This window comes from Salvelinus alpinus, chromosome 6 (assembly GCF_045679555.1).
Source record: "Salvelinus alpinus chromosome 6, SLU_Salpinus.1, whole genome shotgun sequence".
NCBI classification, from domain to species: Eukaryota; Metazoa; Chordata; class Actinopteri; order Salmoniformes; family Salmonidae; genus Salvelinus; species Salvelinus alpinus.
Genome location: NC_092091.1, coordinates 84,070,785 through 84,092,819, shown reverse-complemented (window position 1 = coordinate 84,092,819; position 22,035 = coordinate 84,070,785). Strand labels below are relative to the sequence as shown.

General features: G+C 46.1%; 1 protein-coding gene across 1 annotated transcript; it reads right to left on the bottom strand.

Annotated features, from left to right (window-relative positions):
* Positions 1-650: 650 nt before the first annotated feature.
* On the bottom strand, positions 651-14,810 carry LOC139577734 (cysteine-rich protein 1-like). Its single transcript, XM_071404927.1, has 4 exons — positions 14,615-14,810; positions 8,616-8,710; positions 8,078-8,132; positions 651-731 (listed from the first exon to the last, which is right to left on the bottom strand). The coding sequence occupies exons 1-3, from the start codon at positions 14,655-14,657 to the stop codon at positions 8,094-8,096; spliced, it is 177 nt and encodes a 58-aa protein (XP_071261028.1). The 5' UTR covers positions 14,658-14,810; the 3' UTR covers positions 651-731; positions 8,078-8,093.
* Positions 14,811-22,035: the final 7,225 nt, after the last annotated feature.

Here is a 22,035-nt window from a genome sequence, read left to right as displayed (position 1 = left end):
ACATGTGTAGTGTAGGATGTGTGTCTGTGTACTCCAGTACATGTGTAGTGTAGGATGTGTGTCTGTGTACTCCAGTACATGTGTAGTGTAGGATGTGTGTCTGTGTACTCCAGTACATGTGTAGTGTAGGATGTGTGTCTGTGTACTCCAGTACATGTGTAGTGTAGGATGTGTGTCTGTGTACTCCAGTACATGTGTAGTGTAGGATGTGTGTCTGTGTACTCCAGTACATGTGTAGTGTAGGATGTGTGTCTGTGTACTCCAGTACATGTGTAGTGTAGGATGTGTGTCTGTGTACTCCAGTACATGTGTAGTGTAGGATGTGTGTCTGTGTACTCCAGTACATGTGTAGTGTAGGATGTGTGTCTGTGTACTCCAGTACATGTGTAGTGTAGGATGTGTGTCTGTGTACTCCAGTACATGTGTAGTGTAGGATGTGTGTCTGTGTACTCCAGTACATGTGTAGTGTAGGATGTGTGTCTGTGTACTCCAGTACATGTGTAGTGTAGGATGTGTGTCTGTGTACTCCAGTACATGTGTAGTGTAGGATGTGTGTTGGTGCCTAAAGGGACTCTGTATTTAACACACTTCAACCAGACGACTGTAGAAGCTTGTTGATAGCCTGTTAGTTCTCATTAGGTTGTATTTTGGTTGGTTTTTGGTTAGTTAGACTGGTTCCTAGGAAGAGGAGGCTGAGCTGTGACAGTTTGACATCAGTCTCCTGTTACCAGCTGAGAGAGAGAGGAGAGAAGAGAGAGAGAAAGAGAGATATAGATGTATGAGATATTTGCTGTACATACCATCCTAAGACACACACTATTCCCAATTTAGTGTACTACTTTTGACCAAGTCTCTGGCCAAAGTAGTGTAGAGGTAGTGTAGTAGTAGTAGAAGTAGTGTAGTAGGGTTTCTCATCACCAAGCAGTATCTACCTCTGGTACCAAACATCTACATGTAACAGTTAGTGTAGTAGGGTTACTCATCACCAAGCAGTATCTACCTCTGGTACCAACATCTACATGTAACAGTTAGTGTAGTAGGGTTTCTCATCACCAAGCAGTATCTACCTCTGGTACCAACATCTACATGTAACAGTTAGTGTAGTAGGGTTTCTCATCACCAAGCAGTATCTACCTCTGGTACCTAACATCTACATGTAACAGTTAGTGTAGTAGGGTTACTCATCACCAAGCAGTATCTACCTCTGGTACCAACATCTACATGTAACAGTTAGTGTAGTAGGGTTTCTCATCACCAAGCAGTATCTACCTCTGGTACCAAACATCTACATGTAACAGTGTAGTAGGGTTTCTCATCACCAAGCAGTATCTACCTCTGGTACCAAACATCTACATGTAACAGTTAGTGTAGTAGGGTTACTCATCACCAAGCAGTATCTACCTCTGGTACCAAACGTCTACATGTAACAGTTAGTGTAGTAGGGTTTCTCATCACCAAGCAGTATCTACCTCTGGTACCAAACGTCTACATGTAACAGTTAGTGTAGTAGGGTTTCTCATCACCAAGCAGTATCTACCTCTGGTACCAAACATCTACATGTAACAGTTAGTGTAGTAGGGTTACTCATCACCAAGCAGTATCTACCTCTGGTACCAACATCTACATGTAACAGTTAGTGTAGTAGGGTTTCTCATCACCAAGCAGTATCTACCTCTGGTACCACACATCTACATGTAACAGTGTAGTAGGGTTACTCATCACCAAGCAGTATCTACCTCTGGTACCAAACATCTACATGTAACAGTTAGTGTAGTAGGGTTTCTCATCACCAAGCAGTATCTACCTCTGGTACCAAACATCTACATGTAACAGTTAGTGTAGTAGGGTTACTCATCACCAAGCAGTATCTACCTCTGGTACCATACATCTACATGTAACAGTTAGTGTAGTAGGGTTACTCATCACCAAGCAGTATCTACCTCTGGTACCAAACATCTACATGTAACAGTTAGTGTAGTAGGGTTACTCATCACCAAGCAGTATCTACCTCTGGTACCATACATCTACATGTAACAGTGTAGTAGGGTTACTCATCACCAAGCAGTATCTACCTCTGGTACCAAACATCTACATGTAACAGTTAGTGTAGTAGGGTTACTCATCACCAAGCAGTATCTACCTCTGGTACCACACATCTACATGTAACAGTGTAGTAGGGTTACTCATCACCAAGCAGTATCTACCTCTGGTACCACACATCTACATGTAACAGTTAGTGTAGTAGGGTTTCTCATCACCAAGCAGTATCTACCTCTGGTACCAGACATCTACATGTAACAGTGTAGTAGGGTTTCTCATCACCAAGCAGTATCTACCTCTGGTACCATACATCTACATGTAACAGTGTAGTAGGGTTACTCATCACCAAGCAGTATCTACCTCTGGTACCACACATCTACATGTAACAGTTAGTGTAGTAGGGTTACTCATCACCAAGCAGTATCTACCTCTGGTACCAAACATCTACATGTAACAGTTAGTGTAGTAGGGTTACTCATCACCAAGCAGTATCTACCTCTGGTACCAAACATCTACATGTAACAGTTAGTGTAGTAGGGTTACTCATCACCAAGCAGTATCTACCTCTGGTACCCAACATCTACATGTAACAGTTAGTGTAGTAGGGTTACTCATCACCAAGCAGTATCTACCTCTGGTACCCAACATCTACATGTAACAGTTAGTGTAGTAGGGTTTCTCATCACCAAGCAGTATCTACCTCTGGTACCACACATCTACATGTAACAGTTAGTGTAGTAGGGTTACTCATCACCAAGCAGTATCTACCTCTGGTACCAAACATCTACATGTAACAGTTAGTGTAGTAGGGTTTCTCATCACCAAGCAGTATCTACCTCTGGTACCCAACATCTACATGTAACAGTGTAGTAGGGTATCTCATCACCAAGCAGTATCTACCTCTGGTACCAAACATCTACATGTAACAGTTAGTGTAGTAGGGTATCTCATCACCAAGCAGTATCTACCTCTGGTACCAAACATCTACATGTAACAGTTAGTGTAGTAGGGTTACTCATCACCAAGCAGTATCTACCTCTGGTACCATACATCTACATGTAACAGTTAGTGTAGTAGGGTTACTCATCACCAAGCAGTATCTACCTCTGGTACCAAACGTCTACATGTAACAGTGTAGTAGGGTTACTCATCACCAAGCAGTATCTACCTCTGGTACCCAACATCTACATGTAACAGTTAGTGTAGTAGGGTTACTCATCACCAAGCAGTATCTACCTCTGGTACCCAACATCTACATGTAACAGTTAGTGTAGTAGGGTTACTCATCACCAAGCAGTATCTACCTCTGGTACCAACATCTACATGTAACAGTTAGTGTAGTAGGGTTTCTCATCACCAAGCAGTATCTACCTCTGGTACCCAACATCTACATGTAACAGTTAGTGTAGTAGGGTTACTCATCACCAAGCAGTATCTACCTCTGGTACCAAACATCTACATGTAACAGTTAGTGTAGTAGGGTTACTCATCACCAAGCAGTATCTACCTCTGGTACCCAACATCTACATGTAACAGTTAGTGTAGTAGGGTTTCTCATCACCAAGCAGTATCTACCTCTGGTACCAAACATCTACATGTAACAGTTAGTGTAGTAGGGTTACTCATCACCAAGCAGTATCTACCTCTGGTACCAAACATCTACATGTAACAGTTAGTGTAGTAGGGTGTCTCATCACCAAGCAGTATCTACCTCTGGTACCCAACATCTACATGTAACAGTTAGTGTAGTAGGGTTACTCATCACCAAGCAGTATCTACCTCTGGTACCCAACATCTACATGTAACAGTTAGTGTAGTAGGGTTTCTCATCACCAAGCAGTATCTACCTCTGGTACCCAACATCTACATGTAACAGTTAGTGTAGTAGGGTTACTCATCACCAAGCAGTATCTACCTCTGGTACCATACATCTACATGTAACAGTTAGTGTAGTAGGGTTACTCATCACCAAGCAGTATCTACCTCTGGTACCATACATCTACATGTAACAGTTAGTGTAGTAGGGTTACTCATCACCAAGCAGTATCTACCTCTGGTACCAAACATCTACATGTAACAGTTAGTGTAGTAGGGTATCTCATCACCAAGCAGTATCTACCTCTGGTACCAACATCTACATGTAACAGTTAGTGTAGTAGAGTTTCTCATCACCAAGCAGTATCTACCTCTGGTACCCAACATCTACATGTAACAGTTAGTGTAGTAGGGTTACTCATCACCAAGCAGTATCTACCTCTGGTACCAAACATCTACATGTAACAGTTAGTGTAGTAGGGTTACTCATCACCAAGCAGTATCTACCTCTGGTACCCAACATCTACATGTAACAGTTAGTGTAGTAGGGTTTCTCATCACCAAGCAGTATCTACCTCTGGTACCAAACATCTACATGTAACAGTTAGTGTAGTAGGGTTACTCATCACCAAGCAGTATCTACCTCTGGTACCAAACATCTACATGTAACAGTTAGTGTAGTAGGGTGTCTCATCACCAAGCAGTATCTACCTCTGGTACCCAACATCTACATGTAACAGTTAGTGTAGTAGGGTTACTCATCACCAAGCAGTATCTACCTCTGGTACCCAACATCTACATGTAACAGTTAGTGTAGTAGGGTTTCTCATCACCAAGCAGTATCTACCTCTGGTACCCAACATCTACATGTAACAGTTAGTGTAGTAGGGTTACTCATCACCAAGCAGTATCTACCTCTGGTACCAAACATCTACATGTAACAGTTAGTGTAGTAGGGTTACTCATCACCAAGCAGTATCTACCTCTGGTACCAAACATCTACATGTAACAGTTAGTGTAGTAGGGTGTCTCATCACCAAGCAGTATCTACCTCTGGTACCCAACATCTACATGTAACAGTTAGTGTAGTAGGGTTACTCATCACCAAGCAGTATCTACCTCTGGTACCAAACATCTACATGTAACAGTTAGTGTAGTAGGGTTACTCATCACCAAGCAGTATCTACCTCTGGTACCACACATCTACATGTAACAGTTCGTGTAGTAGGGTTTCTCATCACCAAGCAGTATCTACCTCTGGTACCACACATCTACATGTAACAGTTAGTGTAGTAGGGTTACTCATCACCAAGCAGTATCTACCTCTGGTACCAAACATCTACATGTAACAGTTAGTGTAGTAGGGTTACTCATCACCAAGCAGTATCTACCTCTGGTACCACACATCTACATGTAACAGTTAGTGTAGTAGGGTTTCTCATCACCAAGCAGTATCTACCTCTGGTACCACACATCTACATGTAACAGTTCGTGTAGTAGGGTTTCTCATCACCAAGCAGTATCTACCTCTGGTACCACACATCTACATGTAACAGTGTAGTAGGGTTTCTCATCACCAAGCAGTATCTACCTCTGGTACCAAACATCTACATGTAACAGTTAGTGTAGTAGGGTTTCTCATCACCAAGCAGTATCTACCTCTGGTACCAAACATCTACATGTAACAGTTAGTGTAGTAGGGTTACTCATCACCAAGCAGTATCTACCTCTGGTACCAAACATCTACATGTAACAGTTAGTGTAGTAGGGTTTCTCATCACCAAGCAGTATCTACCTCTGGTACCAAACATCTACATGTAACAGTTAGTGTAGTAGGGTTACTCATCACCAAGCAGTATCTACCTCTGGTACCTAACATCTACATGTAACAGTTAGTGTAGTAGGGTTACTCATCACCAAGCAGTATCTACCTCTGGTACCCAACATCTACATGTAGCAGTGTAGTAGGGTTACTCATCACCAAGCAGTATCTACCTCTGGTACCCAACATCTACATGTAGCAGTGTAGTAGGGTTACTCATCACCAAGCAGTATCTACCTCTGGTACCCAACATCTACATGTAGCAGTGTAGTAGGGTTACTCATCACCAAGCAGTATCTACCTCTGGTACCAAACATCTACATGTAACAGTTAGTGTAGTAGGGTTACTCATCACCAAGCAGTATCTACCTCTGGTACCCAACATCTACATGTAACAGTTAGTGTAGTAGGGTTTCTCATCACCAAGCAGTATCTACCTCTGGTACCAAACATCTACATGTAACAGTTAGTGTAGTAGGGTTTCTCATCACCAAGCAGTATCTACCTCTGGTACCCAACATCTACATGTAACAGTTAGTGTAGTAGGGTTACTCATCACCAAGCAGTATCTACCTCTGGTACCTAACATCTACATGTAACAGTGTAGTAGGGTTTCTCATCACCAAGCAGTATCTACCCCTGGTACCAAACATCTACATGTAACAGTTAGTGTAGTAGGGTTACTCATCACCAAGCAGTATCTACCTCTGGTACCAACATCTACATGTAACAGTTAGTGTAGTAGGGTTTCTCATCACCAAGCAGTATCTACCTCTGGTACCATACATCTACATGTAACAGTTAGTGTAGTAGGGTTACTCATCACCAAGCAGTATCTACCTCTGGTACCCAACATCTACATGTAACAGTTAGTGTAGTAGGGTTTCTCATCACCAAGCAGTATCTACCTCTGGTACCAAACATCTACATGTAACAGTTAGTGTAGTAGGGTTACTCATCACCAAGCAGTATCTACCTCTGGTACCACACATCTACATGTAACAGTTAGTGTAGTAGGGTTACTCATCACCAAGCAGTATCTACCTCTGGTACCCAACATCTACATGTAACAGTTAGTGTAGTAGGGTTACTCATCACCAAGCAGTATCTACCTCTGGTACCACACATCTACATGTAACAGTTAGTGTAGTAGGGTTACTCATCACCAAGCAGTATCTACCTCTGGTACCACACATCTACATGTAACAGTTAGTGTAGTAGGGTTACTCATCACCAAGCAGTATCTACCTCTGGTACCCAACATCTACATGTAACAGTTAGTGTAGTAGGGTTTCTCATCACCAAGCAGTATCTACCTCTGGTACCACACATCTACATGTAACAGTTAGTGTAGTAGGGTTTCTCATCACCAAGCAGTATCTACCTCTGGTACCAAACATCTACATGTAACAGTTAGTGTAGTAGGGTTACTCATCACCAAGCAGTATCTACCTCTGGTACCACACATCTACATGTAACAGTTAGTGTAGTAGGGTTACTCATCACCAAGCAGTATCTACCTCTGGTACCAAACATCTACATGTAACAGTTAGTGTAGAAGGGTTACTCATCACCAAGCAGTATCTACCTCTGGTACCAAACATCTACATGTAACAGTGTAGTAGGGTTTCTCATCACCAAGCAGTATCTACCTCTGGTACCAAACATCTACATGTAACAGTTAGTGTAGTAGGGTTACTCATCACCAAGCAGTATCTACCTCTGGTACCCAACATCTACATGTAACAGTTAGTGTAGTAGGGTTACTCATCACCAAGCAGTATCTACCTCTGGTACCCAACATCTACATGTAACAGTTAGTGTAGTAGGGTTACTCATCACCAAGCAGTATCTACCTCTGGTACCCAACATCTACATGTAACAGTTAGTGTAGTAGGGTTACTCATCACCAAGCAGTATCTACCTCTGGTACCCAACATCTACATGTAACAGTTAGTGTAGTAGGGTTACTCATCACCAAGCAGTATCTACCTCTGGTACCAAACATCTACATGTAACAGTTAGTGTAGTAGGGTTACTCATCACCAAGCAGTATCTACCTCTGGTACCATACATCTACATGTAACAGTTAGTGTAGTAGGGTTTCTCATCACCAAGCAGTATCTACCTCTGGTACCCAACATCTACATGTAACAGTTAGTGTAGTAGGGTTACTCATCACCAAGCAGTATCTACCTCTGGTACCCAACATCTACATGTAACAGTTAGTGTAGTAGGGTTACTCATCACCAAGCAGTATCTACCTCTGGTACCATACATCTACATGTAACAGTTAGTGTAGTAGGGTTACTCATCACCAAGCAGTATCTACCTCTGGTACCATACATCTACATGTAACAGTTAGTGCAGTAGGGTTACTCATCACCAAGCAGTATCTACCTCTGGTACCCAACATCTACATGTAACAGTTAGTGCAGTAGGGTTTCTCATCATGCTGAAACACAAAGCACAGAAAACATCTTAGTTCATGACAGACAGACAGACAGACAGACAGACCTTCCTTCTGCACCCCACCTCCCTCCCTCACTCCTTCCCCACCCTCCCCCTCCCTGTCTTCGTACCTCAGCATGTTGTCCTGGGGTCAGCTGTCTCTGACACTGTTGATACTATCTTTCTCTCCCCCGTCACTCCCCCTTCCCTTCCCTCTCTCCCCTCCCCTTCTCTCCCTGACTCACTCTCTCTCCCCCTTCCCTTCCCTCTCTCCCCTCCTCTCCCTGACTCACTCTCTCTCCCCCTTCCCTTCCCTCTCTCCCCTCCCCTTCTCTCCCTGACTCACTCTCTCTCCCCCTTCCCTTCCATCTCTCCCCTCTCCCCCCTCCCCCCTCCGCTATACTCCCCTCAGCTCCCGTTCCTCCCTCCCCCTTCTCTCCCTCCTCCTCTTCCCTCCCTCCCTCCCTCCCTCCCTCTCTCTCCATACCTCAGCATGTTGTCCTGGGGTCAACTGTCTCTGACACTGTTGACACTTCAGACACAGAGGGTGGTAGTCCCGCCCCAATGACCTCTTCTTCTCACCTGGACCAATGGGGAGAGAGGATACCAAGGGTTAGAGGTCAAATGTCTGTCATGGACCAATCTAGTTAGAGGATACTCAAATTGTATTTGTCACATGCGCCGAATACAACAGTGAAATGCTGAATACAACAGGTGTGGACCTCACAGTGAAATGCTGAATACAACAGGTGTGGACCTTACAGGTGAAATGCTGAATACAACAGGTGTAGACCTTACAGTGAAATGCTGAATACAACAGGTGTGGACCTCACAGTGAAATGCTGAATACAACAGGTGTGGACCTCACAGTGAAATGCTGAATACAACAGGTGTAGTAGACCTCACAGTGAAATGCTGAATACAACAGGTGTCGACCTTACAGTGAAATGCTGAATACAAGAGGTGTGGACCTCACAGTGAAATGCTGAATACAACAGGTGTAGACCTCACAGTGAAATGCTGAATACAACAGGTGTGGACCTTATAGTGAAATTCTTACTTACAAGCTCTTAACCAACATTGCTTTAAGAACTCTTAATAAAAAATGTGTTCAGTAAAGATATATATTTTTTCAGTAATAAATAATTAAACAGCAGCAGTAAAATAACAATAGCGAGGCTATATTGGGGTTCCGTTGCAGAGTCAATGTGAGGGGGCACCGGTTAATCCAGGTAATGGAGGTAATATGTAGGGAGAGTTAAAGTGACTATGTATAGATAGTAAACAGAGAATAGCAGCAGTGTAAAAGAGGGGTCTGGTGGTCATTTGATTAGATGTTTGATAAGGAGCCTTTTGGTCCTAGATTTGGTGATCCGGTACCACTTGCCGTGCGGTAGAAGAGAGAACAGTCTATGACTAGGGTGACTGGTGTCTTTTACAATTTGTAGGGCCTTCCTCTGACACCGCCTGGTATAGAGGTCCTGAATGGCAGGAAGCTTGGCACCGGTGATGTACTGGGCCGTACGCACAACCCTCTGTAGTGTCTTGAAGTCGGAGGCTGAGCAGTTGCCATACCAGGCAATGATGCAACCCGTCAGGATGCTCTCGATGGTGCAGCTGTAGAAGCTTTTGAGGATCTAAGGACCCATGCCAAATCTTTTCAGTCTCCTGAGGGGGAATAGGCTTTGTCATGCCCTCTTCACGACTGTCTTGGTGTGCTTGGACCATGTTAGTTTGTTGGTGACGTGGACACCAAGGAACTTGAAGCTCTCAACCTGCTCCACTACAGCCCCGTCGATGAGAATGGGGGCGTTCTCGGTCCTCCTTTTCCTGTAGTCCACAGTCATCTCCTTTGTTTTTATCACGTTGAGGGAGAGGTTGTTGTCCTGGCACCACACGGCCAGGTCTCTGACCTCCTCCCTATAGGCTGTCTCATCGTTGACGGTGATCAGGTCTACCACTGTTGTGTCATCGGCAAACTTGATGATGGTGTTGGAGTCGTTCCTGGCACGACAGTCAAGAGTGATCAGGGAGTACAGGAGGGGTCTGAGCACGATCCCCTGAGGGGCCCCCGTTTTGAGGATCAGCATGGCGGATGTGTTGTTACCTACCCTCACCACCTGGGGGCGGCCCGTCAGAACCTCCAGGATCCAGTTGCAGAGGGAGGTGTTTAGTCCCAGGGTCCTTAGCTTAGTGATGAGCTTTGAGGGCACTACGGTGTTGAACGCTGAGCTGTAGTCAATGAATAGCATTCTCACATACAGTGGGGAGAACAAGTATTTGATACACTGCCGATTTTGCAGGTTTTCCTACTTACAAAGCATGTAGAGGTCTGTAATTTTTATCATAGGTACACTTCAACTGTGAGAGACGGAATCTAAAACAAAAATCCAGAAAATCACATTGTATGATTTTTAAGTAATTAATTTGCATTTTATTGCATGACATAAGTATTTGATCACCTACCAACCAGTAAGAATTCCGGCTCTCACAGACCTGTTAGTTTTTCTTTAAGAAGCCCTCCTGTTCTCCACTCATTACCTGTATTAACTGCACTTGTTTGAACTCATTACCTGTATAAAAGACACCTGTCCACACACTCAATCAAACAGACTCCAACCTCTCCACAATGGCCAAGACCAGAGAGCTGTGTAAGGACATCAGGGATAAAATTGTAGACCTGCACAAGGCTAGGATGGGCTACAGAACAATAGGCAAGCAGCTTGGTGAGAAGGCAACAACTGTTGGCGCAATTATTAGAAAATGGAAGAAGTTAAAGATGACGGTCAATCACCCTCGGTCTGGGGCTCCACGCAAGATCACACCTCGTGGGGCATCAATGATCATGAGGAAGGTGAGGGATCAGCCCAGAACTACACGGCAGGACCTGGTCAATGACCTGAAGAGAGCTGGGACCACAGTCTCAAAGAAAACCATTAGTAACACACTACGCCGTCATGGATTAAAATCCTGCAGCGCACGCAAGGTCCCCCTGCTCAAGCCAGCGCATGTCCAGGCCCGTCTGAAGTTTGCCAATGACCATCTGGATGATCCAGAGGGGGAATGGGAGAAGGTCATGTGGTCTGATGAGACAAAAATAGAGCTTTTTGGTCTAAACTCCACTCGCCGTGTTTGGAGGAAGAAGGATGAGTACAACCCCAAGAACACCATCCCAACCGTGAAGCATGGAGGTGGAAACATCATTCTTTGGGGATGCTTTTCTGCAAAGGGGACAAGACGACTGCACCGTATTGAGGGGAGGATGGATGGGGCCATGTATTGCGAGATCTTGGCCAACAACCTCCTTCCCTCAGTAAGAGCATTGAAGATGGGTCGTGGCTGGGTCTTCCAGCATGACAACGACCCGAAACACACAGCCAGGGCAACTAAGGAGTGGCTCCGTAAGAAGCATCTCAAGGTCCTGGAGTGGCCTAGCCAGTCTCCAGACCTGAACCCAATAGAAAATCTTTGGAGGGAGCTGAAAGTCCGTATTGCCCAGCGACAGCCCCGAAACCTGAAGGATCTGGAGAAGGTCTGTATGGAGGAGTGGGCCTAAATCCCTGCTGCAGTGTGTGCAAACCTGGTCAAGAACTACAGGACACCTATGATCTCTGTAATTGCAAACAAAGGTTTCTGTACCAAATATTAAGTTCTGCTTTTCTGATATATCAAATACTTATGTCATGCAATAAAATGCAAATTAATTACTTAAAAATCATACAATGTGATTTTCTGGATTTTTGTTTTAGATTCCGTCTCTCACAGTTGAAGTGTACCTATGATAAAAATTACAGACCTCTACATGCTTTGTAAGTAGGAAAACCTGCAAAATCAGCAGTGTATCAAATACTTGTTCTCCCCACTGTAGGTGTTCCTTTTGTCCAGGTGGGAAAGGGCAGTGTGGAGTGCAGTAGAGATTGCAGGTCATGGACCAATGGAGTTAGAGGACAGCAGGGGCAAGAGGTCAAATGTTGTCTGCCATTCAGAGAGAGATCTGCACTGTGACTAGAGAGTTGCTAAGCTACCGGTAATTTACCAAAGTAACTTTGGGAATTTATACGTGAATAACTTTTAAAAAATGTATTCCTCTAAATGGTGTCTGTGTCCATATTGTCCAACAGACTAATTAATGAAAAAGCATCTAATCAACAACAGCATTATTTTGATGAACTCTATTGACTTATTTAACAACTGACATCAGTTTGGCTCCAACACATTTACAACAAAGACATTTTGACAGTAAAATAAATACAAGTGTTTAAAAAAACATTAAGAATATTTCATGCTGAAACCCTCATATTAAACACCAATGATATTTACTGAGTTCATGGTTTATATTAAGGTTAAGGATTTACAGCTTTATATTATATATATTTTTAAACAATCTTATTTAATTATTGTCTATTTGACATGATAATTACAGACTCTGTCACGTTCCTGACCTTATTTCCCTTGTTTTGTATGTATTTTAGTATGGTCAGGGCGTGAGTTGGGGTGGGTTGTCTATGTGTGTTTTCTATGTTGGGATTTTGGGTTCGGCCTGGTATGATTCTCAATCAGAGGCAGCTGTCAATCGTTGTCCCTGATTGAGAATCATACTTAGGCTGCTGGGGTTTCACGTGTGTTTTGTGGGTGTTTGTTCCTGTGTCAGTGTTTCGCCACACGGGACTGTTACGGTATGTTCGTTTGTTGTTTTGTATCGTGTATTGTTTTCGTGTACATTAAGTTACCATGGAAACTTACCACTCTGCACATTGGTCCTCCGATCCTTCTCGCTTCTACTCGTCCGATGAGGAGGACGAAATAGACTGCCGTTACAGACTCATGTGATAAGGACACACAGAGGGCCAGAGATAATTACAGACTCATGTGATAAGACCACACAGAGGGCCAGAGATAATTACAGACTCATGTGATAAGACCACACAGAGGGCCAGAGATAATTACAGACTCATGTGATAAGGACACACAGAGGACCAGAGATAATTACAGACTCATGTGATAAGACTACACAGAGGGCCAGAGATAATTACAGACTCATGTGATAAGGACACACAGAGGGCCAGAGATAATTACAGACTCATGTGATAAGGCCACACAGAGGGCCAGAGATAATTACAGACTCATGTGATAAGGCCACACAGAGGACCAGAGATAATTACAGACTCATGTGATAAGACCACACAGACAGCCAGAGATAATTACAGACTCATGTGATAAGACCACACAGAGGACCAGAGATAATTACAGACTCATGTGATAAGGACACACAGAGGACCAGAGATAATTACAGACTCATGTGATAAGGACACACAGAGGACCAGAGATAATTACAGACTCATGTGATAAGGCCACACAGAGGGCCAGAGATAATTACAGACTCATGTGATAAGGACACACAGAGGGCCAGAGATAATTACAGACTCATGTGATAAGGACACACAGAGGGCCAGAGATAATTACAGACTCATGTGATAAGACCACACAGAGGGCCAGAGATAATTACAGACTCATGTGATAAGGACACACAGAGGGCCAGAGATAATTACAGACTCATGTGATAAGGACACACAGAGGACCAGAGATAATTACAGACTCATGTGATAAGGCCACACAGAGGACCAGAGATAATTACTGACTCATGTGATAAGACCACACAGAGGACCAGAGATAATTACAGACTCATGTGATAAGGACACACAGAGGGCCAGAGATAATTACAGACTCATGTGATAAGGACACACAGAGGACCAGAGATAATTACAGACTCATGTGATAAGACCACACAGAGGGCCAGAGATAATTACAGACTCATGTGATAAGGACACACAGAGGGCCAGAGATAATTACAGACTCATGATACTCTGAAGTACCCAAAAAGGCCACTAAACCAGGTTAGACTATAGGAACCCAGCCTCTAAAGGGAAGGAAGCCAGGTTAGACTATTGGAACCCAGCCTCTTAAGGAAAGGACACCAGGTTAGACTATAGGAACCCAGCCAGTGAAGGAAAAGAGACCAGTTTAGGGTGTTGGAACTTATCCCAGGATGAAAAGAAGGCTGGTTAGAAAGGAAAGGACACCAGGTTAGACTATAGGAACCCAGCCAGTGAAGGAAAAGAGACCAGTTTAGGGTGTTGGAACTTATCCCAGGATGAAAAGAAGGCTGGTTAGAAAGGAAAGGACACCAGGTTAGAGTATTGGAGAGTATCCGGTGTGTTAGAGAACAGTCTGCTTCCTCAGAGAAGACACTTCCTGTTGTCTGTGTGTGAGTCATGACAGACTGTTCAGAGCATGGAGACACACACACACACACACACACACAATAGGAAAGGTATAACGATTGAGTTTAGAAAAGATTTGCGAGCGAACGATGCCTCTCAAAAACCTGTCCTAACAATCTAGCAACTATTCCATAATTCTATGGCATCTCTGACCAACGGTGTTACACTGCAAACACACACACACACACACACACACTGCACTCACCAAAGTAGACGGGTTTCCCACAGATGGGACAGTAGCCCACCATGATAGATGATATGCCTGACACTGTTATTTAGCAGACAGGAAGTGTGTACGTAGAGAGAGTGAGATGGAGAAAGTGTGTGTAGAGAGAGAATGTGTGTGTGAGAGAGTATGTAGAGAAAATGTGTGTGTGTGTCAGAGAGATGTACAGGAAATAGGTTCAACTCTGTGAATGTGGCGTGTTGTGATGACAGAACCAGGATGTGGTGAGTACCTTGTCACAGCAAGACAAAGAAACATCACTTCAAAAGAAAATTAGAGGAGAAAGAGAGAGACAGAGAGAGAGAGAGAGAGAGAGAGAGAGAGAGAGAGAGAGAGAGAGAGAGAGAGAGAGAGAAAGAGAGAGACAGAGAGAGAGAGAGAGAGAGAGAGAGAGAGAGAGAGAGAGAGAGAGAGAGAGAGAGAGAGAGAGACAGAGAGAGAGAGACTCTTGGTGCTGAATAGGGGGACTCAATACAAGGAGTCAGCATATCAAGTTACCTGTTCAGTCCTCTTTTCATCTTTAAACACTTTTCTCTCCGACACCAAGGATTGGGAGACTCTCAATTGAAAAGGGAAACCTGACACCAACCCCACTTCACACACAGAGGAGTGGAGAGGGGGAGATAAGGTGAGGATGAGTGAATGGGGGAGACAGATGGGGGAGAGAGAGGGGTGAGAGAGATAGAGATTATTGACAGACTGGGTTGGTAGAAGGAGACAGGGGAGGAGGGAGAGAGAGGGTGAGAGATATAGATTATTGACAGACTGGGTTGGTAGAAGGAGACAGGGGAGGAGGGAGAGAGAGGGTGAGAGAGATATAGATTATTGACAGACTGGGTTGGTAGAAGGAGACAGGGGAGGAGGGAGAGAGAGGGTGAGGAACATAGTGTGTAAAAGGTGACTAACTTGTCTGTGCAGATGAAGATAGCTGACGTTGACAGCACCAGGGCTCAGCCGTCTAGCGTTACCACAGCTCACACTATTCTCTGATCCATTCTGCATGTTTCCACACAGCGGAGTTCCTGCACATTGTGAAAATCAGGATGTGTCACACACTGCGGTCACACCCAAACAGCTCTTGGCTGTACGCCCAGGCTTATCACTAAGTTACACAAGACAAGTTTGTATCAGTGAAAAAAACAATAGCATTTAAGACAATTCTCTAAGTAAAAAAACAGCGTCTAATTTGTAAATTACTACCACACCTGTTGAGTTGACTTGGGTAACAGACCTCTAGCTTCTACACCACAGAAAGTTAGAGGTGACTTTCCCAAGTCAAGCACTGACAATTAGGTAAGATATTACAGGACACACTATGTGTAACTGCTGCTCTGTCAGCAGTTTCCTGTGGAGTTTTTCTAATGTCAATGTTTCCTGTAGGTGGGTGGGTTTAACTGGTCTGATTTGCTTAAGTTTGCCACATAATTGAAGTAAGGAAGTAATGAGTTAGAAGTCATATAGCCCAGCAGTATTTCTCACTCTTCAGTCCTCTCTTCATGACAGTAGACTTGTTTCGCTCAGTGGAGCCCCAGTTAGAGACAGATATGATACCTGCAGTGATATTGATGAGCCTATTCTGGAGCACAGGTAGGATGCTGTGCTATACACTTGTGACAGTTACTGAGATATGTTTTGATATTGTAAGATATGTTACCATTTTCAGGGCTAGTAAAAGAACATGCAACTGGAAGCAGACAGTAAAAATGTGTCTCAAAGATCACCTCTAAATGTACTTTACTGTAGCGTAACTGTCCATCTGGGGACAGGCACTAATGTCAGTTAAGGTGTGATGGTCAGTGTTATTAGAACAAAGGTAAGACCCAAATGCAGACAACATTGGCAGGCAAAGACAGGTCAAGGCAGGCAGGGGTCGATAGTCCAGAGTAAGAAGGCAAAGGTACAGGACGGCAGGTATGCTCAGGGTAGGCAGAGATCGGTTATCCAGAGGAGGGCTGAGGTACAGATCAGCAAGCAGGCTCAGGCAGAGTGGTCAGGCAAGCAGGCTCAGAGTCAGGACAGGCAGTGGTCAGGCAGGCGGGCTCAGAGTCAGGACAGGCAGAGTGGTCAGGCAGCCTCAGAGTCAGGACAGGCAGAGTGGTCAGGCAGGCGGGCTCAGAGTCAGGACAGGCAGAGTGGTCAGGCAGGCTCAGAGTCAGGACAGGCAGAGTGGTCAGGCAGGCGGGCTCAGAGTCAGGACAGGCAGAGTGGTCAGGCAGGCGGGCTCAGAGTGAGGACAGGCAGAGTGGTCAGGCAGGCGGGCTCAGAGTCAGGACAGGCAGAGTGGTCAGGCAGGCGGGCTCAGAGTCAGGACAGGCAGAGTGGTCAGGCAGGCGGGCTCAGAGTCAGGACAGGCAGAGTGGTCAGGCAGGTGGGCTCAGAGTCAGGACAGGCAGAGTGGTCAGGCAGGCGGGCTCAGAGTCAGGACAGGCAGAGTGGTCAGGCAGGCTCAGAGTCAGGACAGGCAGAGTGGTCAGGCAGGCGGGCTCAGAGTCAGGACAGGCAGAGTGGTCAGGCAGGCGGGCTCAGAGTCAGGACAGGCAGAGTGGTCAGGCAGGCTCAGAGTCAGGACAGGCAGAGTGGTCAGGCAGGCTCAGAGTCAGGACAGGCAGAGTGGTCAGGCAGGCGGGCTCAGAGTCAGGACAGGCAGAGTGGTCAGACAGGCAGGCTCAGAGTCAGGACAGGCAGAGTGGTCAGACAGGCGGGCTCAGAGTCAGGACAGGCAGAGTGGTCAGACAGGCAGGCTCAGAGTCAGGACAGGCAGAGTGGTCAGGCAGGCAGGCTCAGAGTCAGGACAGGCAGAGTGGTCAGGCAGGCGGGCTCAGAGTCAGGACAGGCAGAGTGGTCAGGCAGGCGGGCTCAGAGTGAGGACAGGCAGAGTGGTCAGGCAGGCGGGGTCAGAATCAGGACAGGCAGAGTGGTCAGACAGGCGGGGTCAGAATCAGGACAGGCAGAGTGGTCAGGCAGGCGGGGTCAGAATCAGGACAGGCAGAGTGGTCAGGCAGTCAGGACAGGCAAGGGTCAAAACCGGGAGGACAAGAAAACAGAGACTGGGAAAAAGCAGGCGCAGACACAAACCACTGGTTGACTTGAACAAACAGTACAAACTGGCTTCAGACAAACATAAAACACAGGCATTAATACACAGGGGATAATGGGGAAGATGGGCTGCACCTGGAAGGGGGAGGAGATAATCACAAAGACAGGTGAAACAGATCAGGGTGTGACACAATGTTGCCCCTAAACTGCATATAAGTCAGCCAATAGCGAGAAGCACGAGATTGAAATTCACTACATTTTCTAGAGCAGCTGGTCACCAATCGGTTGATCGCGATCAACTGGTTGATCTCCATGGCATTCCTAGTGGATCGCCAAACATTTCTGTAAAAACCCATGATAAAGCCTTGTGTTCCTATTTTTTGGGGGGTCTCGGGCTGTTGGCCTGCTTGCTGGACATTTTGTTCATCTCCTTTGCTAGTTAGTGAGTTGTTATCCCAGTTGGATAAGTGCATTAACAGGTTAATGTCAAGCCCTGTATGTTTCTTTCAAAAGTCTCATGGAATGTAGGTCTACGTTGAACACCACACATTGGCTGCTACTGTAGGCTGAATGCTAGAACAGCTGTTTCCATGTTAAAATGTTATGGGATGTATTTTATCCATTGTTTTTGATAGTAGGTCACTCTGGTAGATCTACATTATGATCAAATAGCCACAGTAGCCTACTTGTCCACTGTTAACTGTAACTTAAAGGGGGTACAGCCTCTGTGTTCACAGTAAACACACCCTGGAAGTTGACCAGAATTTTCACAACATTAAAGTTTGCGCTCAGCAGACCTGGAATCTGCTCAGTGACGGAGAAAGTTAGAGGGAACATTGGTGATGGTGTCATGCATCTGACTGTTGTATATTCAGTGTGTCAATGATTGATTGTATCTGTCCCTATGGAAATGAATGAGAGTATATTTTATGTATTTTATATTGGTCTTATGTTAGATCAGGAGGTGGGGGATGTAAATGCTAGATGTCTGTGACCTGAGTCAAGATGAACAGGCCTGATTCTATATGTCAGGAAGAGAGAGAGAGAGGAGTAGAGAGAGGAGGGGATGGGGAGGAGAGAGGAAGGGTGAGAGAGGAGGAGGGGGGGTGTAGAAGCTAGAGGTCTGTCATCTGAGTCAAGCTCTACAGGCCTGATGCTATATGTCAGGAAGAGAGAGAGAACAGGACAGCAACACTATTAGACCCAAACAAATCATGAGAAAACTAAAATATAATTACTTGACACATTGGAAAGAATTAACAAAAAAACAGAGCAAACTAGAATGCTATTTGGCCCTAAACAGAGAGTACACAGTGGCAGAATACCTGACCACTGTGACTGACCCAAACTTAAAGAAAGCTTTGACTATGTACAGACACAGTGAGCACAGCCAGCAAGATGTGTGACCTGTTGCCACAAGAAAAGGGCAACCAGTGAAGAACAAACACCATTGTAAATATAACCCAAATTTGTTTATTTATTTTCCATTTGTACTTTAACCATTTGCACATCGTTATGACACTGTATATATACATACTATGACATTTGAAATGTCTTTATTCTTTGGGAACTTCTGTGAGTGTAATGTTTACTGTTCATTTTCATTGTTTAGTTCACTTTTGTATATTAACTAGTTAACTTGTGTTTCCCATGCCAAAAAAGCCCTTCAATTGAATTGAATTGAGAATGAGAGATAAGATCAGAGAGAGAGAGGGGGACAGATAAGGGGAGGAGAGGGAGGGAGGTTTGAAGGAGATAAGATCAGAGAGAGAGAGGGGGGGAGATAAGGGGAGGAGAGGGAGGGAGGTTTGAAGGAGATAAGATCAGAGAGAGAGGGGGGGGATAAGGGGAGGAGAGGGAGGGAGGTTTGAAGGAGATAAGATCAGAGAGAGAGAGGGGGGAGATAAGGGGAGGAGAGGGAGGGAGGTTTGAAGGAGATAAGATCAGAGAGAGAGAGGGGGGGAGATAAGGGGAGGAGAGGGAGGGAGGTTTGAAGGAGATAAGATTAGAGAGAGAGGGGGGGGGGGGATAAGGGGAGGAGAGGGAGGGAGGTTTGAAGGAGATAAGATCAGAGAGAGAGAGGGGGGGAGATAAGGGGAGGAGAGGGAGGGAGATTTGAAGGAGATAAGATCAGAGAGAGAGAGGGGGGGAGAGATAAGGGGAGGAGAGGGAGGGAGGTTTGAAGGAGATAAGATCAGAGAGAGAGGAGGGGGGAGATAAGGGGAGGAGAGGGAGGGAGGTTTGAAGGAGATAAGGCTGACAGACTAACATGCAGTCAACTGAATTATCTTTTCATTACGGACTTCTCACCAGTGATGTCATCATAACCAGTAGTGATGTCATCATAACCAGTAACCTTTTCCACTCTTCCGCTATTGGCTCAGCTCAGCTTGACCTCTGACCTATGGAACTGAACGATTGAGAAAACAAAAACAGATGAAAACAAATATATTAAATGATATATAATCTCCTCTGCAGAGAGATGTTCACCTTTCCACATTGTGACTTTTGTGGTGAGGTCTTGTTGAGAAATGTCACACCATTTCTCAGTGCTCAATGTCTCAACACTGTTTCTCAAAGGAAACACAACCATTTGTCCTGCTCGTCTCTCACAGTTTAGTTCAGTCTACAGCTAAATAACAGGATATGGAGAAACAGCATTTGGCTGTGAGTCCAGAACCATGAGTCAGTCATGTAGACAAAGGGGAAGTGTTCTAGCAGAGGGAGCAAGTCTCATCAGTACATCATGTGACTTTAGTTAAATACAGAGATACACTAGATAAACATTATTACAGACTAATTAAATACATAAATACACTAGATAAACATTATTACAGACTAATTAAATACATAGATACACTAAACATAACAGCAATTTTACCATCATAGACCCTCTCAGCCTCTCAGCTCCACTAGGGCCCTCTCAGTCAACTGTCTCCACTAGGGACCTCTCAGCCAGCTGGCTCCACTAGGGACCTCTCAGCCACCAGGATCCACTTGGACCCTCACAGTCAGCTGGCTCCACTAGGGCCCTCTCAGCCATCCGGCTCCACTAGGGCCCTCTCAGCCACCTGTCTCCAAAAGGGCCCTCTCAGTCACCCGGCTCCACTAGGGGCCTCTCAGCCAGCCTGCTCCACTAGGGCCCTCTCAGCCACCTGTCTCCACTAGGGCCCTCTCACTCAGCCGGCTCCACTAGGACCCTCTCAGCCAGCCGGCTCCACTAGGACCCTCTCAGCCAGCTGGCTCCACTAGGGCCCTCTCAGTCAACTGTCTCCACTAGGGCCCTCTCAGCCAGCTGGCTCCACTAGGGCCCTCTCAGCCACCAGGATCCACTTGGACCCTCTCAGTCAGCTGGCTCCACTAGGGCCCTCTCAGCCATCCGGCTCCACTAGGGCCCTCTCAGCCACCTGTCTCCAAAAGGGCCCTCTCACTCAGCCGGCTCCACTGGGACCCTCTCAGCCAGCCGGCTCCACTAGGACCCTCTCAGCCAGCTGGCTCCACTAGGGCCCTCTCAGTCAACTGTCTCCACTTGAACCCTCTCAGCCAGCTGGCTCCACTAGGGCCCTCTCAGCCACCAGGATCCACTTGGACCCTCTCAGTCAGCTGGCTCCACTAGGGCCCTCTCAGCCATCCGGCTCCACTAGGGCCCTCTCAGCCACCTGTCTCCAAAAGGGCCCTCTCAGGCTCCACTAGGGGCCTCTCAGCCAGCCTGCTCCACTAGGGCCCTCTCAGCCACCTGTCTCCACTAGGGCCCTCTCAGTCACCCGGCTCCACTAGGGCCCTCTCAGCCACCTGGCTCCACTAGGGCCCTCTCACTCAGCCGGCTCCACTAGGGCCCTCTCAGCCAGCTGTCTCCACTTGGACCCTCTCAGCCAGCCTGCTCCACTGGGGCCCTCTCAGCCAGCTTTCTCCACTAGGGCCCTCTCAGCCACCAGGATCCACTTGGACCCTCTCAGCCATCCGGCTCCACTAGGGCCCTCTCAGCCACCTGTCTCCAAAAGGGCCCTCTCAGTCACCCGGCTACACTAGGGGCCTCTCAGCCAGCCTGCTCCACTAGGGCCCTCTCAGCCACCTGTCTCCACTAGGGCCCTCTCAGTCACCCGGCTCCACTAGGGCCCTCTCAGCCACCTGGCTCCACTAGGGCCCTCTCACTCAGCCGGCTCCACTAGGGCCCTCTCAGCCAGCTGGCTCCACTAGGGCCCTCTCAGCCACCAGGATCCACTTGGACCCTCTCAGTCAGCTGGCTCCACTAGGGCCCTCTCAGCCATCCGGCTCCACTAGGGCCCTCTCAGCCACCTGTCTCCAAAACGGCCCTCTCAGCCACCTGTCTCCAAAAGGGCCCTAACAGTCACCCGGCTCCACTA

What these genes read in the sequence shown, in the direction of transcription:
- LOC139577734 (XM_071404927.1), bottom strand. Translation starts at nt 14,657, where the DNA reads ATGGTGGGCTACTGTCCCATCTGTGGGAAACCCGTCTACTTTG. An exon ending in TGGGAAACCCGTCTACTTTG is followed by an intron (nt 8,711 to 14,614) that starts GTGAGTGCAGTG and finishes CCATTGGTCCAG; the next exon opens with GTGAGAAGAAGAGGTCATTG. An exon ending in CCCCAGGACAACATGCTGAG is followed by an intron (nt 8,133 to 8,615) that starts GTATGGAGAGAG and finishes TTTGTGTTTCAG; the next exon opens with CATGATGAGAAACCCTACTG.